Source organism: Phalacrocorax carbo, chromosome 2 (assembly GCF_963921805.1).
Source record: "Phalacrocorax carbo chromosome 2, bPhaCar2.1, whole genome shotgun sequence".
NCBI lineage: Eukaryota > Metazoa > Chordata > Aves > Suliformes > Phalacrocoracidae > Phalacrocorax > Phalacrocorax carbo.
Genome location: NC_087514.1, coordinates 121,955,729 through 121,981,273, shown reverse-complemented (window position 1 = coordinate 121,981,273; position 25,545 = coordinate 121,955,729). Strand labels below are relative to the sequence as shown.

The 25,545-nt window shown below is 38.7% G+C and overlaps 1 protein-coding gene across 1 annotated transcript in view; it reads right to left on the bottom strand.

Annotated features, from left to right (window-relative positions):
- Positions 1-25,545, bottom strand: part of ABHD5 (abhydrolase domain containing 5, lysophosphatidic acid acyltransferase) — a 30,384-nt gene that overhangs the window by 3,922 nt on the left and 917 nt on the right. The window contains exons 2-6 of the mRNA XM_064444193.1: positions 9,266-9,351; positions 8,619-8,991; positions 5,507-5,661; positions 1,550-1,661; positions 851-1,037 (exon numbers count right to left, since the gene is read on the bottom strand). Of these exons, the coding sequence (XP_064300263.1) occupies positions 851-1,037; positions 1,550-1,661; positions 5,507-5,661; positions 8,619-8,991; positions 9,266-9,351 (913 nt within the window). The remainder of the gene's footprint in view (positions 1-850; positions 1,038-1,549; positions 1,662-5,506; positions 5,662-8,618; positions 8,992-9,265; positions 9,352-25,545) is intronic.

The following is a 25,545-nucleotide window of genomic DNA, read 5'->3' as shown; positions in this document are numbered from 1 at the left end:
ATTATAAAATTTTACTTGAATGGCATGTCATAGTACACTATCGACATCACATATTGTACACTTCTGTCCAGACAGATCTAGACATCAGTAAGATGACAGCTGGTGTATTCAAACATTTTATCACCTCATAGCATTGTAACATATATATGTATTCAATTATCACGGCTCACTTATGTGACAATGCGTGAAGAATACTTTTAAATTAGCTTGTTTTTACAGAAATCAACAAAAAAAAAATGCAGCGTGCACATTCGCAGCAAGTTGCAAGTACACACATTTTAAAACCTAATGCCATACCACTGAACAGGAATGCATTAGCTAGGAAGACAACACTAAGTATTTTTTAATTACTTAAAGACAGGCGCTTACAAGAACCTAAGCACCAGGTACAAACCACTCTCTTATCAGAGAAACAAAAGCATAAATACAGACAGATTAGAACAGTTTGAGAGCCTCCTTACTACGTTGTACATACACTCCGATATTAGGACTGGTGTGGTTTAAAACTGACAAAACCCCAGATACTTACCAGTGACCACAAAACCTACTTGCATTAGCACATTGTAGAGCAAAATATTTTGTAGAGCAGAAGAATGACCTTGCTCAAAGACCTAATTCAGCTTCTAGTGTTCCAAAAAGTTTCCTTCTTACTCTGGGAACTCAATACTCTTTTGTCTAGGTTTTCTCTGATCTAACACTTTTCTCTCTCTCTGTTACAGATATCAAATTATTACCCCAGGCTTTAAATCAAAGGGCTAGCATTTCCACAGTAGATACAAAAAACAAAACATAGATAGGATTTAAATAAATCCACACAATAAACAAACAATTGCTTTAAAGGTCAACTTACTATTGTCTTCACATACGAACTTGGTCTCAGAGACTGGATAGTGCTGCCAGAATTGCCATCTATACATGAACGTGCTCCATAGACCACAGTGATAGGAATGTCTTGATCCATTTGCGGAATCCGTTGCAGCATTGGCCTTTTTGCCCATCCGTAAGGAATAGTCATGTTCTTGAAAGCTGTTTCACCACTTCAAGTCATTCAAAAGGGTAAAAACAATTAAATTTCCATTGGATTTGCCTTTTCTCTAAATTGGAGTCACTGTGCGTTTTGGTAACACAGAGTGCAATAGTACATGAGGCTGGGATTTTTTACTACCAAGTAATTCAAGGTTTGTATGTAACTTTCCACAGAAAGAGCTTATGTTTTTACAGTACTGAGTGATAACACTTAAAAGAATGAAATGCCTTATCTTTAAAGTTTTTTTTAAGAAATTATTTACAAATTAAGCCACTGTAACAATTTTTACATTAAAAATTACAGCCCAAACTCTCTCAGAATTAACATGCAGGTAGTTTAAAAGAAAGAGAGAATTAGGATAGCTTTCACATTTATCAGCTTCTGGAATTCAAGAAGTGCAATGCTTTTTTTTTTTCTTCAATTAATACAATAAACATTACAATTAAAAAAAAAAAGGCATGCACAGGCACTCAGCAAATCAAAGACAGATTTCAGAACATACACTGGGAAACTCATACTCACCTGGGTGACTGTACATTGCAGTGATAGATATATTCAGCCACAGTGTTATCATTAAACATGGATGCATATTTTCTCTTGAAATCTGGTCTTAAACGCTGAACAAGGCTTAATCCTGTTAAAACAGAAAACACTATTAGAGGAGGAATTAGTACAGACAACTCTATTAGATTGCCTAATGCTTTTCATTACAACTCTCCAAACACGTTCCCTTGAAACTCGTGGCTGGGCTTGATGACTTCTAAACCAATGTTTTGTTTCACCACTTGCATGTCTTAGGAAAACATGATGGCATTACACCAAACAGGAATGAAACATAAATCTTCTAAAGGATTTTATGCTGCACCAGAAGAGGGGCAATTCAATCCCTGCCAAATACACACAGGCAACGTTTGAGAAGGGGGACTGCAGCAACAGAAGAAACATGCCAAGGGGACCGGAAAAAGAGCTAAGTGGAGTATCTTTTTGTCACCAACTTAGTCTCACATGATATGAACACTCTCTCCTTGCTCTGGCAGCCCTTGGTGGGCCAAAAGCATCCCACCTTTCAGAACCAGAAGGTGCTATTGAAAAAATTGGGCTGTTTTTTGGGGTTTTGTTTGTTTGGGTTTTGGGTTTTTTTCCCCTTAGATAAAAGTCTGTGCTCTCCTTTCACAGAACAGTCTTCTTCTGAAGCTAGTTCATGTAACTAGTGTTTAGCTGAAAGAACAGAAGTCTATGCTGAAAAACAGGTGTAGAAATCTTGACATGAGTATAAAACACAAGAACTGGTATAAATTAAGAGATTTAACCTAGGAAAGCTATTGTCCCCATGCTCTCTTAACAGCCAAAATAGAGAAGCGGGTCCCTTCAGGGGCCAGTTCAGGCTTTCTAAAGTCAAGCTCCTATTCTAAATCACTTCTTTAAGGAAGAAGCTTCTTCTAGTTGACCAGATGGAATTTTGGGATGAGAGCATCACCAAAGGCAGATCTTAGTCTAAGAATATGATTCATCCCTGAAGGGACAGGCTCGCAATTTACCACTTGGGTTTATCAACTGAAATATGCTGTCGTTCATCCGTGCAATTATGATGATGTCACTTCTTCCCACCTGTCCCTGGCCAAAGGCCTGTCACTATTTACGTATACCTTGTCACAGTGCTTTATAACCTTGAGATTAACTATTGCAGCATACCCTTTACATCAATTTAGAAAAACTAATACAGTGCATGAGAAAATAATGCCCTTATGAAGCAGCGATTTAAGTCCTGAAGCGATGAAGATTATGCAAACATTCTGCAATTTGCTCTGCTGTATAGAGTTCAATTGCTGTACTCCTGCCTTTTTCTGTTGGGGATTTTTTTTTTTTTTTAACACAAACAATACGGCTGGCTTGGAACAAGAGTACCTGGAAGGGACTAATTCTTCCCCTGCTATCAGCACAGAGGCCACAACATCCCCATTTCCAATAACTAGGGGACTAAAAATTACCAAATTTTAGAATTCACATTCCATTTTGATAAAAAAAGTATTTTGTCTGTGGGTCCAATTGCAAAACTGTTCTCCCTCCCTGGGAATTTACAGGGGAGAATGAAACAAGGAGTCAAGGCACCTTGGAATAAATTTTGGAATGAAATCACACTGGTTCATTCTCTAACATTTATTGAAGACGCCATCAATTGTCTGGCTGATATTTTCCATAGTCTATGGAAATGCTAAAAGAAATACTAACATGGAAGAGTCCGAATTCCACAAAAAGGGTGTGGTCACAGTGACATTACTGTTGTCCTGAGGAATTTATAGGTGTTCAGCTCTAGGAACTGAATTCACAAATCCAATCTAAGTACTGAAATGCCTATATGTGAGCCTCCTGGGTGACAGTTCCAGTTAAGCGAAGGAAAATATGTAAATCAACTAACTGGAAACCACGCAAAGATGTCTCTGGATTCTGTCTCTCCCATGTTTTAGTATCTGCCTGCGGGTCTGATTAAATATCCATGTGATACTGTTGTGATATCCCTAAGAACCTGGTTCACATTTAAGGGCCTAACTAATAGCTTTGAATGAGAGCAATTGGCTTTATAGTAAGGATCAGACAGCTACGCCTGCCCAGCAGCTTAAGCACATGTGCGTGCAGAAGGGAAATGGTTTTGGTTCAGTGTCTTCATCAGGCTGGGTTTGAAGTCTACCTCGCAGCACAATGTTTAAACTTGCCCTTCTCTAAGAACTATGTTTCACCTATTAAGATTTGCACATTAAGTTGATGACTGAAAACTTAAACATGTGGAGTCAGAAATGGGTGAAAAAATTTGAAAAGCACTGCCCTCCACAGCAACCTATAAGTGAGGCTAGGCTGGGGATACCTTGCCAAGACAGGGTCTGTTTCTACAGCACGGTTTTGACTGCACTTACTTGCTAAGGGAGACAACTTTAGTTTTGAACTCTTCCACATGGATTGATTTATGCATGCATTTGTTATTGGATAAAAGGTATTAAAACACTGCTTACCATTCAATATAATTCAGGTTGTTTTGTTCGTTGAATTAGCATTTTACTTAAAAAAAAATAAAATACCTGTCTATACAAAACATGTTGCTTCTCTGAAAAGCTAATTTTGTCACACTCCCAAAACCAATCAAATAGAGTAGCATATTAAAATGTATATTCTGTAGAAAGAGATTTAGGAAACAGATGTGGTTTAAATGTAAACAAGTGTAAAAATCATGAAGAGGTGAGTTAATTGTAACTTGTGAGGGGCCTGAAGGATATCTTTTTGCAAGCCTCTCCAGCAGATACTCCTGCAGTACTAAGAGTAACTAAGACTTAGTTACTACTTAGTTACTACTACTTAGTACTAAGAGTACTAAGACCAACAATCTCTTTCCCCTCTAGAAGGAAGACATACAATGAACTCACGATTTTATAACACCCTTCGCCCCATTCCCCACATAAACTAAAACCATAGTATTTTTTGTCATCCCTACCTAGTCCTAGTATTAGGGTATATAGACTTTACCTAACTTCTCATCAGTGCCATTGAAGAAACGTAGAAATGCGAAGGATAGACTGCCGCTGTAATGCAGGACACCAGCAAGACCCACAAAATTTGCTAGAGTAATAAGAGAACGGCTAATGGAAAGCACACAGTTTCAATTTAACTTCTCTAAACCCAGGTCAAAGACAAATGAGTTTATGAGAAACTGCCTTCTAATGTTAACCAAATTTGGAAATCCTGTTTGTCCATTGCGCTGGTTTTGGCTGAGAAGGGGTTAATTCTCACCGTGGGGGGGTCGGCTACCTTTCCAGCTTCCCTTGCTCTGTTGCGTGGCGGTGGGCTGGGAGGGGCAGGGCCATGGTGGGGCGGCTGACCCCGACTGGTCAATGGCATGTTCGTTCCATGTTCAATCAACCACCCCCCCCGGCGTTTTGCACCTCTCGTTGTTCTCCTTTACATTGTATTTCTGTTGTTGTTTCTTTTAATTTTAATTATTAAACTGTTCTTATCCCAACCCACGAGCGTTACCCTTCCGATTCTCTCCCCCATCTACCGGTGGGGGAGTGAGCGAGCGACTGTGTGGGGCTGAGCTGCCAGCTAAACCACGACATCCATCAAACTGCAGTTGCAAGGGAAACTAAATGGACTGTCACTGGAGGCAACCAATAAGAAAAAAAGCCTTTTCACATTCATGCCTCTTTGTCAGGCTTCCCCAACAGATGCCCACATAATCCAACTGACTATAACTGTAGGCTACAATAATATAATGTAGCTTGCTATAAACTATCATACTAGTATTTCTAATAGAGAGTATTTCTTGCCCTCCTGTCCTAAAAAGTTTATCCTTCCTCAATCCCTTTCACTTTCTCCAACTCTTTTCCCTGTGGGCGATATGGGCTTGCAACAAAGCTTATCCTGGTGTGGTATCTGTCCCATGTTTATCTTTACCAAAAACAGAAACGGTATTTAAGAGCAACTAAAACTCACCAAAGGGTCCTGCAATCCTCAGCCCAGCTAACGGATTAAATGGACTCAATATAGCTCCTAGTGCTTTGATCCAGATTGGAATTGGTCTTTCGTGTTCAGCATTGTCAGGCCTCTCTGGAAAACCCCATGGCTCCACTAAGATAAGATGTTTGACCCTGTTGGCAAAAAAGGTTCAGAAGTTTAAAGTACAGTAATTTTTCTTTGACTGAGTACAATGGAGATGTGCTATCTGTGGACTATACACCCTGCTTTAGTCACCTCTATCATAGTGGTTTATCACCTAATTTCTGATTCATCAATGGTTTTGCTTTCAATTGCTAACTGGCGAGAGAGTGAATTGCAACTAACCGTATGTATGCACCAGAAACTTGGAAGCTCATATCGTGAAGAGAAACTCAGTATTCAATAGATAACCACTGTCACACACATTTGAGAAAAAGGCCAGTCTTGTTTCTATTTCTAAGGATAGCCTAATCTATATGCTCAGTCAATACTATTTGCAGGAGCAGTTTAACTTGAGAGAAAAGAAGATAATGGCATCTGTTTCATTTAAGTAAACTTGCTAAAAGTCTTTCTTTTCCAAGCCACCTAAGATCTCTGTCTAAGAAAAAATCCAATTTATCTGAAAAATTATCAAACCAAAATTTGAACTGAGAGATGCAGAGCAAAATTAGCAGATGTTTTCTAAATTTATTGATTTTAGGTCATGAAAAGAAATGTCAGAGACACAATTTATAAAATTATTACTCAGAGGAATCGCAGTACAGAGAGCATCGTAGGAGTCTTCAGCACATGCAACTATCAATCACTACATGCTGTGAGTCCCCCTCAAGCAAAAAAAACCTATTTCATTTTGGTAGATTGGAATCATCTATTTCTGTTTAATCCCTAAACAACACCTGCTCTAACTGTCCTAGATACTAGATACTGCTCACTTCTGAAAAAAAATGACTCTTAACTATAGTTCTGCATATTTAAGGTGATTTTCCGTGCAAGCTTGCTTCTTCATTACTTCCTTCTCTTTCAAAGCCATGAGATTAGATATTTAACACAGCAAAGGTCTTCGTGCCTAAAACAATCTCACAAGTGATTCCAAAGGTTATTTCTGGACTTTAACCAGTCGGGAAAACAGAAGTCTGTGCTTGAAATGCAGGGTTGAAAAAGATTTACCTCACAAAGATGTTTCTTGGCTGTCAGCTCAGCCACGAGCATATTTGCATACAGCAGCAAACACCAAACAGTAAGGGAAGAGAGGGTAGAATTTAAAACTATACAAACCAAGCAGGAGAGATTAGAGGCTAAGGAGCGCAAGCGATGAGGAGCTGTTCAGGACAGCCACACATTCTGTGCACAGACTATGGCATAACATAACATAACAGAGCTATTACATGAATAGAGAAAGCTTTTTTCCATGCTTCCTTTCTTAATACTTTCCTCCCTATTTGGTGTTTCTCCTTTTGGTAATCAAGCCTAAAGCATAACCCAGGATAACGGGAAGCTGACCATGAGAATCATTCCAAAAGCAACAGTCCAGAAGTTGCAGTATTTGAAAGTCATGACCCACCACCACCCGGGAATATTCTAAATGGGAATCTTTTTGGATTAGTAACCTCAGATGCCCCATGAACAACTTCAGTACAACATAGTAAATTAACAGATCATCTAAGCTTGGAGAAACAGATCTACTTTCCTCACAATATGTATCCAGAATCCCTTAAGCCTCTAATGTATTGTTAGATAATCTGGCCGAAAGCTGCGCTATATTTATCACTTGATTCAATGCTGTCTTAAGACCCTGCCAGTCAGTTTGCTAGTTTGATGGGTGTTAGTTTAATTTCAGAGCAATATTAGTAACGTGAGAGCACAAACTGAAACACCCCCAAATTAATTAACCCCAATTTAAGCACAGTGAGGCATGAAAACAAAGCATCACTTTCGATTAAGTCAGCAGGGGGCAGAAACAATATCCCATCCCACAGGGATGGGGTAGCGCCATTTATAGATACTTCAGAAAAAGGGGTAGGGAACTTGTGAGTGATCCCCACAAGAAACTAACTACAGTTAGCTAAAAGTTGCTTTATACCCAAAGTCTAACAGGTTCACATCCCCAGAGCAAAGGATTGCATTTCTTCATTGCAATTCTGGATTTAGACACACACCTACTTTCACATATCATTTCCAGCAGCACGTGCCAGCTGTCCTCCACTTGGAAAGAAAGAGGCGAAGTGTTTCAGGAAAAAACGATGTATGAATTTATTTCAAAATCTCCAAATGAGAGACAAAGAAATGTATATGGTAGAAATTGATGTGAATATAAAAGAATAAGATACGTTTTGTAATATCAAATCTACCATATAGTGTGGAAAGCTAAACTTATAGTCACAGTTTTTCACAGGAGTCCACTACGTGTATCTTAACAAAAGCAATGTCCTTTTTTTGATACAGAATGACCTCAAGTTGGTGGGATCCTACCTCACCAAGCGCTACATAACCAGACTATTAAAAAAAAAAAAAAAATTATTAGTTTAAGGGGAAAAAAGTGGATTAGCTGTTGGCCACAATGTGGTGCAGGAAATGATGATGAAATACAATTACAGGACTGCTGCAAATGGGTTGTTCTGCAAAGAAGAAATATGAAGTGGCATACAGACAATTTAAATCAAACAGTCACTAAAATAATTTTTACACCATCATGCTCACACCAGGCCGGCAGAAGTTTCAATGTTATGCATTATAATGGGAAGCTTGGCAGAAACAGGCCTATTTTCCCTTTACAATCCTATGTTTGATCAGAGATGTCACAAACCATTCACCTATAAATATGACCTTTACTATTTCACCTTGTAACATGGCTAGGGGGTACTGAACAAAAACAGAGGTACAGAAAAGTACACAGAAAAGCATGTTTACCATCTCTACTTATTTCTAATTCACCTGGAAACAAACCATACAATTAATACTTTAGGCTTAAAATTCAGTATCAAGTTTCTTTAAATCAGCACAGTCGTTTACTTAAAGATAATCTATAAAGAGCCTGATGAAATAAAATCTGTGTTAAAATCAGTAGTCAAATACAGAAAAGGAATTCCTTCATTCCTTTATTTTCACATACCTTGATGGGTATTTTAATGAGTAAGCAGCAGCCAGGAATCCACCTAGGTTGTGTCCAAGTAAAATCATTTTTTCTAGCCCCAACTCCTTTCTCCATTCTTCTATGGATTCCACAAACTGATTTTCTGCTTCTCGAGCATCAGTGTCAAAGTGTGGTCTACTGCTACGTCCAAATCCCAAGATGTCAAAAGCATGAACGGTCCTGTTCTCACAGAGATCTTCAAAATTCAGAGCCCACAGTCCAACACCTCCTCCAAACCCATGCAGGAGAACAAGCGGAGTTTTATGTGAAAGGTCCGGAGAGAATGTCAGTGTCCATATTTTATTTCCATTAGATATATACACATATTGTTTATTATATGTGCTTGCAATACCTGAAGAAATAGTGGGGAAAAATGATGTTGCTAGACATGTCTTATAAAAATATCAAGTACATTCTATGGAAACCACTGTTTTATACAGAAGCTCCCTTTCAAAGGAGAGCCTACAACCAAATATCTAAATAAGGGAACAATGAAAATCCAATTCTAAACCTGTTTAGTGCATCACAGTGTAAAGCCGTATTTTAAAATTCTTTGATTATATTCAAAGTATATTTATAGAAAATGTAGTTATATCTATAAATCTTATTAAAAACCAAAGACTTACATTTTAGCATTCTGTCCTCAGCCTCTTTAAGGTGCAGCAGTGACGTGGGACACCAAGCAGGAAGCCAGCTGAATAACCATCCTAGCCTGCAACAGCAATACAGAATGAAAATTTCTTGAGCAAGATGGTAATTTTTAGCACCATTTGATGCTTTGAAGACATTTCTTTTGCTGCTCTTCATAAAAGAACCCATGTAAATTACACGCCATGCAGCGCAGGAGTGTGCAGTGGGAGGGAATTAACTTCCTCCTGACTTTTATAAAGTGGTGTCACCATCAGGGGCATTCTTCAAATAGCGTGCTGTTTCTCCACGGCGTGTTCCTTATCAGAGTGTACTGATCTATCTCCGTCAGAGCAGGCTTCTAAGAACCTGGAGACATCAGCCCTCACACCAACCAGACAAACCTGGCAGGGTATATAACATAATCATTGGGGTTTCCAGCCTCCTCTCAAGTTCCCTTGGAAGTCTGCCTGCACACACATTACCTTGCATGAACCTACTGTTTCCAAAAAAGCAATAAACAGTGCACTCACCAGCCTAACCCAAACTGACTGACACACTAGATGAATTTAAAAAGTGAAAAACAAGCAGGTTTATACTAGCAAAGCAAAAAGCTAGGGCCTTCATTACCAACTTGGAAACAAAGTCCCAGAGGAAAACAAAACAGCAATTTCAATTGCCCCAACAGAAGCTGCTTTTCCAGCTGTCAGTTACTATCTTGGTAGCACTAGCTTGACCTAGCTTGAGCAGGGGGAATGACTCAGCTAGCAGCATTGCTTCACCGACAGTGCTTCAAAGGACACAGCAATTGCATACGGCTCTTCCTGGGTGCCAATTTATCCCTTGTTTTCGAGACGGAATCCTCTTTTCCACTCTCTCACCTGTTCTGCAGTGGCTCAGACTACCAGTGCAAAGGCTGCTACTGTAGGACCCCAGACCATGCCTCACAGGGAAGAGGATTTGGCCACCAAATTCACAATTGACATAGTGTCTTTAGCACTTTTTTCCTCCACTGAACTGCTTTCCAGTTAGTTACAGTATTGACAAGACTGAACACTGCGAGTATTAGTTGTACAACAATTAATGTTAAAAGACTGTAAGGTTACTAATGTCCAATTTTTCAGAGTATCCACAACAAATCGGCAACAAATTACAGATCTGCCCCCCCAAGTTCTTTATCCAAAGGACCTTCTCCCCACCTTTTTAAGGGACTGAGCTACTCCAGCTGCATAACTACTTAAGTTTATGATACAACATGGAAGGTTTTCTGGGGATGCACAATGCAATCACAAGTAGCTTTATTAGGATTCACAGAAACACATTAGGGGATACGAAGGAAAAAAAACCACCCAAACCATACCTGATCAAAAAGGATTAATCATTCAGTCACCCATGCCCATTGCTATTCAGTATTATTTACTCCTCTAAGAAACACATGGATGTCTGGCTGTTCTGTAAATAACCTTCCTAAAACACCAGACCATGGGAATCGTTATAATGCTGTACTGAGGGACTGGGAAGGGGCAGTTGTATGTCATTCTGTGCCATGTCCTCATACAACCTAAGAAATTAAGGAACTCAGCATCTTACAAGAACAGGCATCCAGGTGTTTTGCTTCCACGTTAATCTACACACATTTATTTAAAAGTAAGGTTTTTTTAAGAGGTAAAAGCTGGCACCAACCAAAAGCAATTTCGCCAGCAAATAACTGTGAAATTGAGTTTAACAGTATCACTAATTGTGTCCAATGTTATGAATTACTCTGGTAAATTATTAAACAATACGTATGTCACCACCCTTCTGAGCTAACTTTCTGCTAAGTTATATGCTGAACTAGGCACTTTCATTCATAACTCTTAGGTCAGAAGCACAAAACCCAGTCACTATTTCCCCCAAGCCAAAATTATATGCAGTGTTTCTTCTTGGCAAAACCACTGGTTTAGCAAAGAAACTTCTTTAAAGTTGGTTTCTTTTTTTTTTTTTTTTTTTAATAGAAATATATAGCTGCAACATGTCAACTTGAAGACAGTGCAGGGGTATGACCGCAATGAAATAAAAATTAAATCTACAGTTCACAATACCAGAATTACATTTTCCAGTCTTAGGGAGACACCTGGATACTCAGGAAACCATGTAGAGACTTGTATCAGAATGGGAAAGTTGTAACATAGATGTCCGCTCTTTCTTTTGTTAGTTATCAGTACTGTTTATAAATACTGAGATTTTAATTCAGAAGAGGCATCACATACAGGTACAGCCTGACAAATACAGTCACAGCAAGCTGCAATGCTTAAAATAAAAATTATGTTCACAATTCAGTCGTACTGTACTTGCTGAACTAAAAGAGCAAGTGAAGAAGGCTTTCTGACAAAAAAAAAAGTGATCACTTTCTAGAAGAGTTATCTTAGAAAGAAAATACTAGTTATCTGTATTCAAGACCTAATCATTTGGTTCCCCCCGGCCTTCCAAAAATGATTTACCACATTGCTAGATGTTTCCCACATGCGGAGAACGATCAAATATTAAATCTGTTTGAATCATTTCTCTGATAGCTTTGCAAGACTATAGCATGGCTGTATAATTTCTTTTGTACATCTGTGCTAAATGTGGCTTCTGAATGCACACAAGAACGTCAATTTCTTACATGGCATATAATATTTATTTCTGTGATATAAAGTTAAAAGAACTCTGTCAGAAAAGAAGCAATGGACCTTTCAAGACAGTATGCTCACCAGCAATGGAGATAAGATCTGAAAGAAAACTAAAGATTTCAGCAGTAGTTTCACTGTAATGAAAGGGGTAAGTTTCATTTTAAGCAAGCTGCCCACTGCCAGAAGCGGCAGACCCCACTCTTCCCCGACACTCATTTCCATCTTTCTTTTTACAAAAAGAAAACTTAACAGTGGAATCTTGTATTTTGAGGAGTTATGAAACCCACTGGGCTTAGCTGCTTGCTATATCAAAAATTGTGAAATAAACCTGGCAACTGACAGACCAAATTTCTATCATTTTTATACTGATTGTACACATGGGCGTTACTTGTCAAATTACCAAGGCATGTAACTAGTGGAATTTAACATGTATATTCATCTGTGGCCATGCAGTAACATGCACCAGTGTGCACATCCATGCCAAAATAAGCAATAATCAGCAGGGCAGAGGATGCCATAGGCACCTCCTCGCACCTCCTATTTGGGGTCAGTTACACTTTTCACAGCCACCTGAAAAAGTCTGGAGTACTCAAGGCCAGAAAAATCAGAGGCCAGCAGGTGTGGGGCTGCTGACCTGCAGTGCATTCAGAGAAGTCCCTGTCTCTGCCAGCAGACATCCACACTTCTTGTAAGATGTCTGGCCCAGGAGACCAGATAAAGGAAAGCCCCAGAGACACCCACTGAATGGCCTTAGATATGGAGAAAGTCAAGGTGATTAGCGTAAGGCTAGAAGATTAGCGAAACCGTCAGTAGCCTATACTGACAACCAAATACAGTAATAAATAATGAAAACAAAAGGGACACAGGCACAGACATCTGACAATGTGGAGCTGCGACCACTACGCGCAGGGACCAAGCCACCAGCCAGGACCTAACAGGTTGGGTGGTTGGAGCAAGTGTCTTGTCTCCCTGGGTCCAAGCATAAGAAAGGATAAACATACATAAATTTTTAAAAATAAATAATGATTACTATCTTTAGACATCTAAGGAGTAAATAATAATTTAATATTGTGTAAAACGTAACTAAGGATAATACTGCTTTACCTTAGCTGCTTGCACATTAATTTGAATCAAGAACTTGCTGTCACAGCACAGCTTAAGTTGCCTGAGGGTAACTTTCAAAAGAACTGAGGATCAAGTAGAGGCAGAGGCATAGTGAACCTGACCCACCCATCCACCTCCACTAATTAGGTCAAACTGGGTGAAGAACATGGCAAATACATAATTCAGGTGCTACCATTCTGTCAGCTACACCAATCCTATTTAGCTTGGTGAGAATTCATTATGTGCAAGAAAACTGATGGATCTGCAGCTAGTTACGAATTTGACACACTCCACAATAAGCTCATGAAAGCTTTGATAACACTGAAGAATTGAAAACATCTATTGTAACACTGAGGTATGCGCTCAAAACAGCTGAATAGTCTATCTGACTTCTGGCTTGTAATGTGGATTTAAAAAATGAAGCTCTATCATATAAACACGTTCAATGAATGTTCAGCAGAAGTTGCTTATAACTATCTAGGAGACACATGTACATATGTGGAGCTTATTCTCTAAATTGTGAGCTTGAGAAGTGACTTACGCACATTAGAGTTATATGAACACATGGCTTACAAGATGTATTAAGTTTAAAATCGTTCAACAGAGGTTATTTCCCCATGTACACCACCATTGTAGAGCTAGCTGTAATAATTTATGCAAGGCCTGCATGGCCAAAAAGCAAAACAAAAAGCCTGTAAGCATCAGAACTCCACTAAATCAGCATAAATGAAAGCAATGCCATTTGCTACATGATTATTTGTCAAAAATTTCTGACCCACTGAGGCAGGACATGCAGAGATTTTTCTACAATACTGAATATAAAAATCAGCTTTTCACTAAGAATTTTGAAGTTGGTAAGGTAACCAAAACTCCCAATATAGACCAAGACACACGTGCTGTAACATATATCAGTGACAGAAGTGTGGAGAGTAGACCCTCCATGTCATGAAGATTATTTGGACTTAAAAATGACATCAGTAGGAAGTCAGAGCACAGGGTATACAACTACACAAAAACAAGCAAAGGATTACGGGAATGTAAGTGAATGCACAAACACCAGAGCTGCGTGTATGTTTTTGTCTTCCTCTCAGCAAATGAACATATTTAATATTTTTAATTGAATTTGTGAAGACAAGGTGGCAAACCAGCAAGGTTTTAGCCAGGGAACATGCTCAAAAACTTAAAAAGCTGAAACACTAAGAGAACTCACTGGTAAACCATTTCAAGCTTTACCCTTAAATCTTATTAGAATCAAGCTGATCTTTCAAAAACCCTAACCCTCTCCTCTCCTGACTCTCAGAATTAATTCCAGCTATTTATAAGGAAGGAAACAAAATCAAATTAATGCAGAGGATTTGTTGTACCTCCTCTGCCCAGCACCAAGAGGAATGGCATTGTGATTTTCAGGGCCATCCAGCAGGCACGGCAGTTACAAACATCCATCAATTCAAGCTAGCCCCAGATTAAAAGAATCTTGCACTGTAACAGAAGAACAAGGGTAAGCTAATAGAAAGACAGCTCAGACTCTCCCATCTTGTTTCCACATAAAGTATTTTTGAAGTAGTGGGCTAGCAAAGGAATTCAGAACTGCCAATGTGTTGAAATCTAAATATGATAAGCATCCTAAGTCCTACTCTTCTAAGGTCTCACATAACCCCGTCACATAAAAACACTTAAGCATTGTACTTCAAGGAAACTAGTCATATATACAAGTGTTCTGCTGAATTGAGGTTAGAGTGCTCAGCATTTTATCAAAAGAAACCCTAAATACTTGAATACTAGCGTGTATTAATAAGCAACACTCAGAAGAGATCAATAATTAAAAGAATGGAGCAACGACCCGCAGGGAAAAGCGACTCACTAGGCCCTTCAATTGTTATAGAAATACTAATAATGGGCAAAATAGGAGGAGTGAAAAGGAGTATCAGGTATTCCTAATGGGGCAATTGGTCAAGACACCAAATTTAGAGCAAAGTGTCAATCTTAAAAGTAAAAGATTTTGTTTGGATGGATGCTTAAGTGAAATAACTAGAGATACCCTTTTACATTCTTTTTTTTTTTTTTTTTTTTTAAGAGGAACAGTGGAAATAAGTCTGTTTACTGAATGTTTTCTGCATGTTCCTCAGCATCAGCAGTAGTCCACACAAAACCTAGAGGTAAGTAGGATGTGGCTTCTTCTATTGTCAATACCACCAAGTTTTCAGAGCAAGTTCTATTTTTGGTTACTAAATTTCAAGTTTACAGGTAATAAACTGAAACAATACCAAGCAAAAGAAACAGTCAAGGATGACACAATCAAATAGGACTTTGAGTGTCAAAATGTCAGAGGAAAGTAGAAGGTTTACATCTGGCTAATTTATGCCCAAGATAGAGATGAGTTATAATAAACTTTTCCTTTCCCATTTCATTAATTTAATGGCCTGCAACACCAGAATACTGAGCGCTGTTTACATGACTGATTATGGCAAGAATTAATGAGTCTCTAACATTCACCAGCGACACTATTACAAAAAAATCTACTACTTAAGTAAAGAAAATATTTTTCTTTCCAGCATTCACTATACCCAAGTTCCATCTTGTTCTCTATGTACTCCTAGGAGAATTTCTGTTGAATGTAGGTTATTTAACAAACCACTGGGAAAAAAAATACTCGAGAAAAATGCAATAAACCTATTTCAAACTAGTGAGCGAAAGAACAAGAAAACATGTTTCTAAAACTCCAACAAATTGAAAAGTAAACTTGAAGACATATAGAAGTGGCAACTATTTTCAACTCAAGAAAGTTTTAAGTTATTATATATTGAAACTGCAGATCTCTGAATCAAATTTGATAACGTTTTTCTGTTTGGTAACACAACATTAAATGATTAATAGTGATAAGAAATTTAAAACACAAAGTAGTACCACTAAAATCAGGATGCCACTTAATCTTTGTGGATTTAATTTTATTAACAGGTTCAAGTTCTCCTATATGGTTTCAGACAAGCCAGCAGTCTCTTTAGCATTTCAACAACTGTAATAATGTAAAATCCAAGAAAATTACACATTCAAGCTTGGTACTAGTTTAAAGCAGAAATCTTCCTATGAGAGGTAAAATTGGGGTGGAGAAAGTTTTAATGTAAAGAAGTAAATAAAATACATTCTCTAAGACCAAGTTAAATGCTCAAAGAATAAATACGAATATAACAGTGAGATCTTATTAATTATAAAATGAAGTGAAAACTATAAAGCAAAGCACATTTCATTAAAAAAATGACAGAATACATTACTGATTAGCATGGAAGAGGACTCAAATTTCCTAATCAAATTTGGAAAGTTTAGGAAAACACAAAAATATGTTTCTCACGTGGAAGCAATGTGCTCTGCATGAAACAGAACAAGATGCAGCAAATAAGTACATATTAGACTTAAACCTTTGACAGAAGTAGTTGACTGCAGTTGATATTCAGTGTTAGCCTGTTAAGTCAGGGAAAGACAATTTTCAAAACGAGAAAGATAAAACACAGAGAAATCTGTGTGTAGGCCAACTCTGAGAAGCACCCTACTTCTGCATTTTTATTCCTGCTGGTGTCAGTATGCAGTAAACAGGGTGATGTAATGCCTGAATCTCAGGCCATCCTGCTACCAGCAGATACACCAGTGAGGCAAGGTGGAGGACAGCAAGCTTTTAAGTCAGAGCTGCCACTGACAGACAGTAACATATAACCATGACCTCAGTCAGTCTGGATTTAACTGGGCACGGATGTCTCAGGAACAAGGCTCAGGATACAGTTTCATGAGAACTTTAAGAGCGTAACCAATTTTAGGAGTCCTTGTAGTCCTTAATTCCTGTTGCCAAAGTGCAGCACGTTCTCTAGCGCTTCAGTTTTCTGAGAATAATGAATACAGTCAGAATCATTCAAGCATACACAATCTATGTACAGTAATTGTTATTGCAAAGGCTGTATGTCTGGGGCAGAGCTTCTGTATGTACAGTAGAAGTCAGATGTAGTAACCACAACAATTTGAATGAGATGTTCCTAGGACAAAAATTGGGCTCTGGCAGTTGCAGACAAACATCAGGAGAAGAAAAAACCATTCCATGTTCCACTTCATAATCACTGCATGAAAAGACTAAAAATGTTGTAATCCTCAGGGAAAGACCTTGAGGAGCACGCTAAAGAGGCAAGACCCAGAAGCAAGAGTTAGGAATATGTTATGGGAACAAAAAAACTCAATCCTTTAACAAGTCTCTGTTTATCATTTTCATGAGGTGACAAAGAAAAAACAATCTATTAAATTGCTGTAATAGGTTAAAAAGGAAACCATTTTCCCCCCAGATAACATTATGATCCTTCCTATAAAGTTCTGTTTAGATGAGTTTCGAGCCAAGACATTCCATGCAATTAAATGTTGTGAAACTCTTGGATACTTCAGTAACATTAAAACAGAATGTTTTCAAAACCTCTGCATAATATTTCTAGGAAGTGTAATGTACATCAGCCTCATTCCAACAAAAAGCCCATGATAGGTTATTGCAGAATATTGCTACACTAGGTCAGAGGTAAAAACAATGCATTCCTCATGTATTTACTGCATCTTGAACTTTGTATTCAGATCATTCAACGTTAGATTTAATGTAAAAATTCAGAAGCAAATTTTATTACTGTCTATATTAACAGCGCTACACAGGACTATCACTTATCAAAACTAACCTGAGAATATAAATAATGAATGTGAATCCATAACCAATGAGCATTTCCTGGCTGTTTTAGTGATATTGAAGTTTACTGTGTTACTTAAATTCATTTGAGCAACCTGAGCATTCAGGCAGTGGAGAGGACCAACAATTTTGTTTCCTCCCATGCTAAACCTCAGCCACAGGTACGCCTTGCTGCACACCTTGCATCATTGTGGCCCCCTCATTTTCTTCTCCATCTCCTACCATTGCCTTTCATTATTTTTTTATCCATACATAGCCTTTTTATAGGTTTTTGTCCTTTCTTCAATCCCCTTTCTAGCTGTACCCAAAGGTGTCCATTTCAGGGCGTGTGCTTTTTTAGTATGTACCACAAGAATGAAGTTTATCTGTGGATTGCCACCTTAACCTGCAACACTCATATTGCTTACAAAGTACCTGTGTTAGCACCTAATGCAAGACACCATTAAGCACGTGTGCAATAATGGAGAAACCATGCATGTGGTCATACAGCTATTACCTATTTCTATTAGAGTTTGCTGCTACATAGGTTCCAAATCTACAAACAAGGGCAGTGTCCTACCATCCTTCAAAACGTCACAGTCTTCTCTACAGTCAGGTTACAGTCAGGCTGAAGTCAGGCCACAAATATGCTACAGAGGAGGGAATTAATTAGTTCTAACAAGTTTTCAGAAACACTGTTCCTCCCTAACTTACAACAAATCTAACATACAGGCATTTCCCCTTAAAAACTCTGCAGTTCACTAACGCCTAATAGTAACCAGCTAAGAAAGCCCTTGGTTATTTCCTTCCATCTCTTTCAAGGACCCATTATTTTATATTTTGATTTAAAAGCTAAAATCAAACCCAATCAAGAGAAAAATTGTATTGGTAATTAAAGACCAGGTATGGAAGAAAACAGAATACAAAGGTAAAGAATCAGATGAAAGGAGGGAGCTGCACAGTCCCACTAAAACTATTCAACCTTGTCACAAAGATCCCATGTGTAACACAGGTTAGGTACACCTGAGGACCTACAATCCCCCTGCCTCCTCCACAGTAACTCACGTCTGATAGAACTCGGCTTTCCAACAGCTGTTAAGTGTTTTTTGTTTTTGTTTTTGTTTTTTTTTTTTTATTACAAACAATGCATTGCACATTACATTAAGGACTTTTGAAGAAGAGCATAGTTAAAATGAAGAAAATGAAAATTTCCTCTTGGTGCCCTTCGGATGCTGCATAACTTTCTACTACTTTCATTTTCTTTATTCACTGACTGATGTACTTCTGCTGCCCTTCAGGTATTGCATAACTTCAACCTTGTTTAAACCTTGTCGGCCTTCTCATACCTACCATGACAGAGGTCTGCATTTCAGACTGTCCCCAAATTCCATCAAACAGGACAAAACAAAACAGAACGCACATGCAACAGGCACCTCTCATAAATCTGCACTATTGCCGCAGGCTCTACCCCACTTATCTCTTGTTTATATTCCATAGTGTATTATACATAATTCAGATCCCAACTTAAATAGGAGATGGATGTTCTCATTTTTCCATAAGGAGCCATATAAGAACACAGATAAAAGACTATGTAATGCACTTGATTATTTCCCTTGGTTCCAAACATGCTATAAAAAAGCCCCACTCATACTTCAGTGTGAATACACACTGAAGATGGGGTGTTTCACTCCAGATCATCAGAACAGCTTTTACGTTGTATTCCATTATCATACTCACCTATGGTGACCAACAGTTACCTGTGTCAAACTTCAAGAACTGGTATTCAATGTTTTGACCTATTTAGCCTCATTTCCACTTCCTGGAAAACCTAAGAAGTGCACAACCCTTTTCCTAACAGACTGTTTTGTGTACATGCCTACACTACAAATGCTTTAGATGCCAAGGAAGCATAAGTAGTCTTAAAAATAGTTAAGAAGTTAAATGGGTCTAGAAAGCCCCTTGCACCCCCTTACAGAAAGGTATGGTATAATTAATAAGCCTTTAGTGTCAGTATGACACTTACTAAATGTAATCAAGAAAAAATATTATACAGTGGTCTGCTAGCACTAACCCACCCTGTTTCTTTTTTTTTTTTCTTCACTGCAATACCCTTCTCTTTCTTACTTCAACATATTAGTGGACTTTCTCAATGGTAATAAGCACTCTTGCATCTTTTGTTACAGAATGCATTTTTATGCCTGTATCTTCCCCTCCCTTCTGTAGTCTCCTATGATCCTGCATTTTCTACTACAACTCATTCAGAGCACCCTCCTCCTCTGCCATTCCTCACCATGTTTTCTTGGTGTCACTTAAAATCCTCCTCTTTCACCCTCTTAACCTTATTCCAGACTGACCTCATTCCCTTACACAGCTTCACTGACTCACAAATCTCTCTTCTCCACTGACCTCTCTCCTGCTGTTCAGCTTCTCATCTGGATCTTTCAGAGCCAATGCAAACACAGATGCTCACCTTTCCTCCCATGCCCTCTTCTCTCTGGCTGTCACAATACAAATCATGTACAGAAACCTATCCTGAAAGAATGTAGAGTTGCAAATAAATACTCAAAAGTTATGAAACATGAGAATCAAAATTTTCTCAACAAGCAATCTTAATAAACCACTATATAAGAGGGAAGAGAAAAGATGCTTTAATAATTTAACATTTGAAAAAGTTGTTCAGATTCTCCTAGAAAAGTCAGAGATCCTCCTGGCACAGACACTGGTCCCTTTTGGAGGGGTAGGTCTCTAAGTGGGCTTACCAGTCCCCTAACAGGCTCTAAAAGGCTTTGAATATACCCAAACGCATGCAATACTGACTAAAGCTTGTGTTCTCCAATGACCCATAGTCATCAACATGATGGCAACCCTACAGCTAGTTGCCCCTTTGGATTTACGACTCCAATTTCCACTGGGGCTACAACCACCCTCACTCACAGGTACCCTAATCCTACTCTGACAACTTCTGTAGTAGAGTCTTTGCTTGACACTGGGAAAGCTTCCACTTGACCCACACAATTAGTAGCAAATTTTCTAATGCTGTCTCTTTAACCTGCCTTACCGCTCCCCGCCCAGTAACATAGTAAATGTAAATTAAAAGCTACTAGGTAATTACTATCTTCATCCCTCCACTTCTCGTATTTTACTTTAAAGACTTGAGCTGCATCGCTTATAAATTGTCAGCCAATTTTTTTTTTAATGGGGGATTTCTGTCATAGCAGATGGCTTGGCCAGGTAATCACTGAAGGAGAGCAGGATCTTCTACTGGAGGCAGTGGAAACCTTCAGGTCAGACACTGAAAGCGTCTGTTCTCTAGTGACAGTATCCAGAAAAATTTATGTCCATCTACTGCATACACAAAGCGTGAAGCACACATAGCATGGGATCACCTGCATGCCCAGCTGCAGCAGCGGAAACCCCGCACTCGAATGCTGCTTCACCGATGGCGGCAATCAGCATTTCCACAGGCCACTGGAAAGGAGCAACTGAGAGGATGTCCTGCTGCTCAAAGAGAGGGGGACACCTTCCACACTTCCCTCAAGGACGTCAGTATGGCCTTTCCTCCTACCATCTAACATAAGAACAAGTTTCAGAAAGAGTGGAGGAGAAAACCTCTCAGCTTACCCATGTCCCACCGGTGGCATTCAAACCTCTAGATGATGTTTCCTAAAGCAGTCTCCCTTAGGAACTGTAAAGAACTACAAAGAACTCAAGAATTATCTGAAGAATCACAAATGTATTTGCTGACTTATGAATGAAATGTATGGGACACCCTAGTTTTACTTGGTTTGTTTTTAAACTGTGAAAGGAAGTCCAGGGGCCTCACTGTCACCTCATGAACAGATCTTGATCAAGTCCTTCAGTGACATCTTGCCATCAATTCTGCTATCTAATTTCCTGCTAAGCTGAGGAAGCTTGAAAATGTATAAATGGGTCTACCTGAAATCTAAAAAATGCCCTTCACAAAGGTAAATACATCACATATAACCACGGAGGACCAGTGTGAAATGGGTGAAGCAAATAAAAAAAAATTAAATAGGAAACTGTCCTCTGAATCTCTGTCCTAAGCTTAAGTCAAAGAATACCCACAAGCAAGGGAATCCAAAGAGTAGTCAAAACCAAGTAAAAAGAGATTAACAGATCATCTACTTCTATACACACACTGCATTTTTTTAACCTTTTTCCATAATGTTTGCCTATGGTTGCCAGCTGGGAGAAGCTGAACGTTACTGTCCTATCTCTTATAGTGTTTAATCAAGCTTCTCACGGGAACATTTAGACAAGATTCTTCCCAGTCCAGGCACAAGGCCACGACCACACCGCCATGACCATCTTTCTTCTGCCACTGGAATGAGAAGATAGCCCTATTATATTTTGCCCTCTTTTCTTCTCTCCCTTGACTATATGTTGGGGGGAGAAGAGAGATCTTCCTGATCACCACTGACTTTCCCTTCTGAAATTCATACAAGGACAGGAAAATTGTTTGAAGGAATCCTATAAATGCCTGAAAACCCACTCATACGTATACTTTTAGACGAGTGCACAAATGCAATGCAAAAGGCATTAAGCACTGAAGCTATGATTGACACAACTCTGCCAGTGAAAAAGACAGAATCAGAAAAGAGGAAGGAAATGTCATTTAATCTTTTCCCACGCATGCTTACCACACTGTACTTATGCCTCTCTTGCTCTGTAAAAAATGCAAGTTGTACGTCCCAGACCCGCTGTCAGTCACCTGTGCTATAGGAAAGGCACTTAGAAATAGTCTCCTTTCAAAAAGAAAACCAAGCAGATCCCTGCTTTCAGCAGCCTACCCACTCAGCTTGCTGTAAAACCCAGATGATGTAATGAGCAAAAACGAAGCAAAAATTCTGAGCTGAAAGAGTCCCTTCATGCTGTAATATTACGCTTTAACATACCACTATGACACACCTGTGAACTATCCTACTAACAGGCAGGCATAGACTCTATTAAGCCTAATAAACTATTCCTCTTGCATTAATTTTGAAGTTAGCTGTTTGATTATACTAAGAATTCTGTAATACAAACAAGCTTGAAGGTCAATACAAAAGTAATTGTGATTGCTGTTGTTGCAGTGTAATTTCTTACCTATTACTCCAACCCATTATTCTGTGAGACTACAGGACACTTACAAGCAATTTGATGTGGGCTCATAAATGCATATCTCTCAAAATTTTTGTATTAAAGAAAGCTATTCCACTTATCTCAGAGGGGAAAAAACCCAGAATTCTGTTTTGGGTTTTTTTTTTCCATATATATACACACATACATTTAGTAGCTGCTCTTACTGGTTATATTACAAGCCATAAGCAGTCCTACTGAGTCCAGAATAAGTATAAGTGAATTCAATACTGGCAAAAGGCTAGGCTGTCTGCCTCACAGGCAGAAGTCTACATCTAAAACTCATGCGGAGAAGGTCCAAGGCTGTGGAGAGGTTTGGATATCATTAGCAGGTGACACGTTAACCAAGCAATCTCTTCCATGATTAACTAAACAAATGTTTTGGTCTTCATCTCCTCATTCAAAGTTAGGACAATGTCACGAGTATCTTTCAGCTGAGATCTTCTAGAAAGTAACTGAGCCACTGCTATTGTTTTCACCACACTTAGAGTTACCAGATTTCAACAAACTGAGCACGTTGCATAACAAGTTGAGTCACACTTTTTTTTTTTTCAATATCAAGTAAACTTCATATTTATTCTTTGTATATACACCTGTCACTAACAATTTAATCCAGGGTTTTGATGGTATTTCATAACTCTTCCTCTCACTGCCATGGAGTTTGAAATCCAAAAATACTTTTAACATATTTCACTCATTTAAAAACTTCTCCTGGGTACCTACCTTGGCTCGACTTGAAAAGATTAAGAAATGCTAATTTTGACTAGCGTTAGACCAATAAAAGCACTAAGAACCTGCAGCACTAAGATTTCGTCAAAGCTAATGCACTTTCTGAATTCATGGAAAAGAACAACGAGATTTTGTTCTTAGAAGTCTTGAGTGAACTGGGGGGACTTACTCTGAAAGACTTCACATCAAATGGCCTGAGGTTCAGAAGGAGGACACTCACTGCCAACATCCTGAAAATCAAACCCCACTAAAAGCTATCCAGCTGAGTAAACCACGATGAGGAACTTCTCATAATCCTTTTGAAAATTCAGCCTGCGATTACCAACCCTATGTCCAGATCACCTAGAGTTACAACCCTGCAACCCTAACAGGCTACTGAAGCTGAGGGCGCTTGGCACTGTCTGGGCAGCACTCAGCACTCCATGTGACCAAACCAGCCAGTTAATACAGTTCAAGCCAATGCGCTGAATGAACATACAAAAAAAAATAATCAGGCTGAGGCAGAGCTATTTTAAGACTCTTAGAAAACCCATAAACCATCAACAAGAGGCTTTACAAATGATGCATATGTTAGGTATGTGAATGGGTCAGAAAGAACACAGAACCAAGGAGGGGACTGTAGTTACAAACAGGTAATGTTGCAGAAGGTGGGGTGAGGGGGAAGATTATTTTTAAAAGCTATTTTAAGTTTGAGGAAAGTAGGAGAGCACAGGGTTACAGAATAGACAAAACTGCATAGTGCTTTGAAAGGGAAGCCTTTGAAGTTTATACGGCTTGGTAAGAGAATGCTGTGTATATATGGTATACATATACATACACCTCTGTGTGTGTGTAGATATATATAAGGTATAACAGGAAGTTTGGAAAGTTTGGAAAAGATCGATAGTCCAGTTCTGGTCAGACTGAGCTGGCAGAGTTGCAAAATATGCAAGAAGAAATACCAATGCCAGAGGTCAGAAAAAGGACTAAAAAGAGGAAAAGGCTAAGAATGCAGGTAGTTTTGAAAGATAACAGAACAGACACATGACAACATGCAAACAGCAGCATCCTTGATATGAAGTTATGAATGCACAGCTTGATTTTCATGCATGTAGCTAAAGAATTTTAAGTGAAATTTCTCAAAATAACACAAGATTTAAATATGAGTGAAGTGAGATGAAGAGAACGCATGAAATTAGCTCTTGAGGGCCAAAGCAATCAGCAATGAGAAACACCACCTGATATTTAAAGGATGGAGAAATAAGAAAAATTCATGTAAACAATGCATACAATGCACATTTACACACGGCAGAAGGGATAGAGCACTGGTCTGACTACAGCACAGCTAGATATTTTCTGATAGAGTATTTTTTGGGACTAGAACCATAAAATATGATGGAAAAAACTAGGAGGTAAGTGACCAGCAAACCTATGAAGTATGTTTGGTGAACAGACTCAGAGACAAGATGACTGTATTATTCTATAGTGGAATAAAGGAGTGCAGACAATATATTTGGGGGCAACGGAAGGGTCTGTACTGGAAGCTGAAGTGCACAAGAAATAAAACATACACTGAAAGAGAAGGTATGAGAAGGCATACCCAGGTAAAGAACATGCAAATGGAAGAAAAGCATACCACTGGTTAGTAACTTGGTTATTATGGAACCATTTGAGTGTACATAGGCAAAAGACATAGTGTGGAACTATGTAATTTCAGGTAGAATAATGATTGACAGCTATAATGAAGTCATATATTGAGGGTGTGAGTTGTTACAAACAAGTATTAGGGATATCTATTAAGAACAGGGGCAGGATAATTCATGCCTGAGGAGTTATTTTGGTGGAGGTGAATTCCTTGTGATAGCAAAAGGAAAGGTTAGTAAAGATAGCTGGAAATGAGGCAGGCATACAGTACTAGAAAAGGGAGAAGGTAGAGCAACAGCGTACAGGTTTACAATTTAAAGATGTGCTGTCATCTGCTTTGCATCAAGGATTA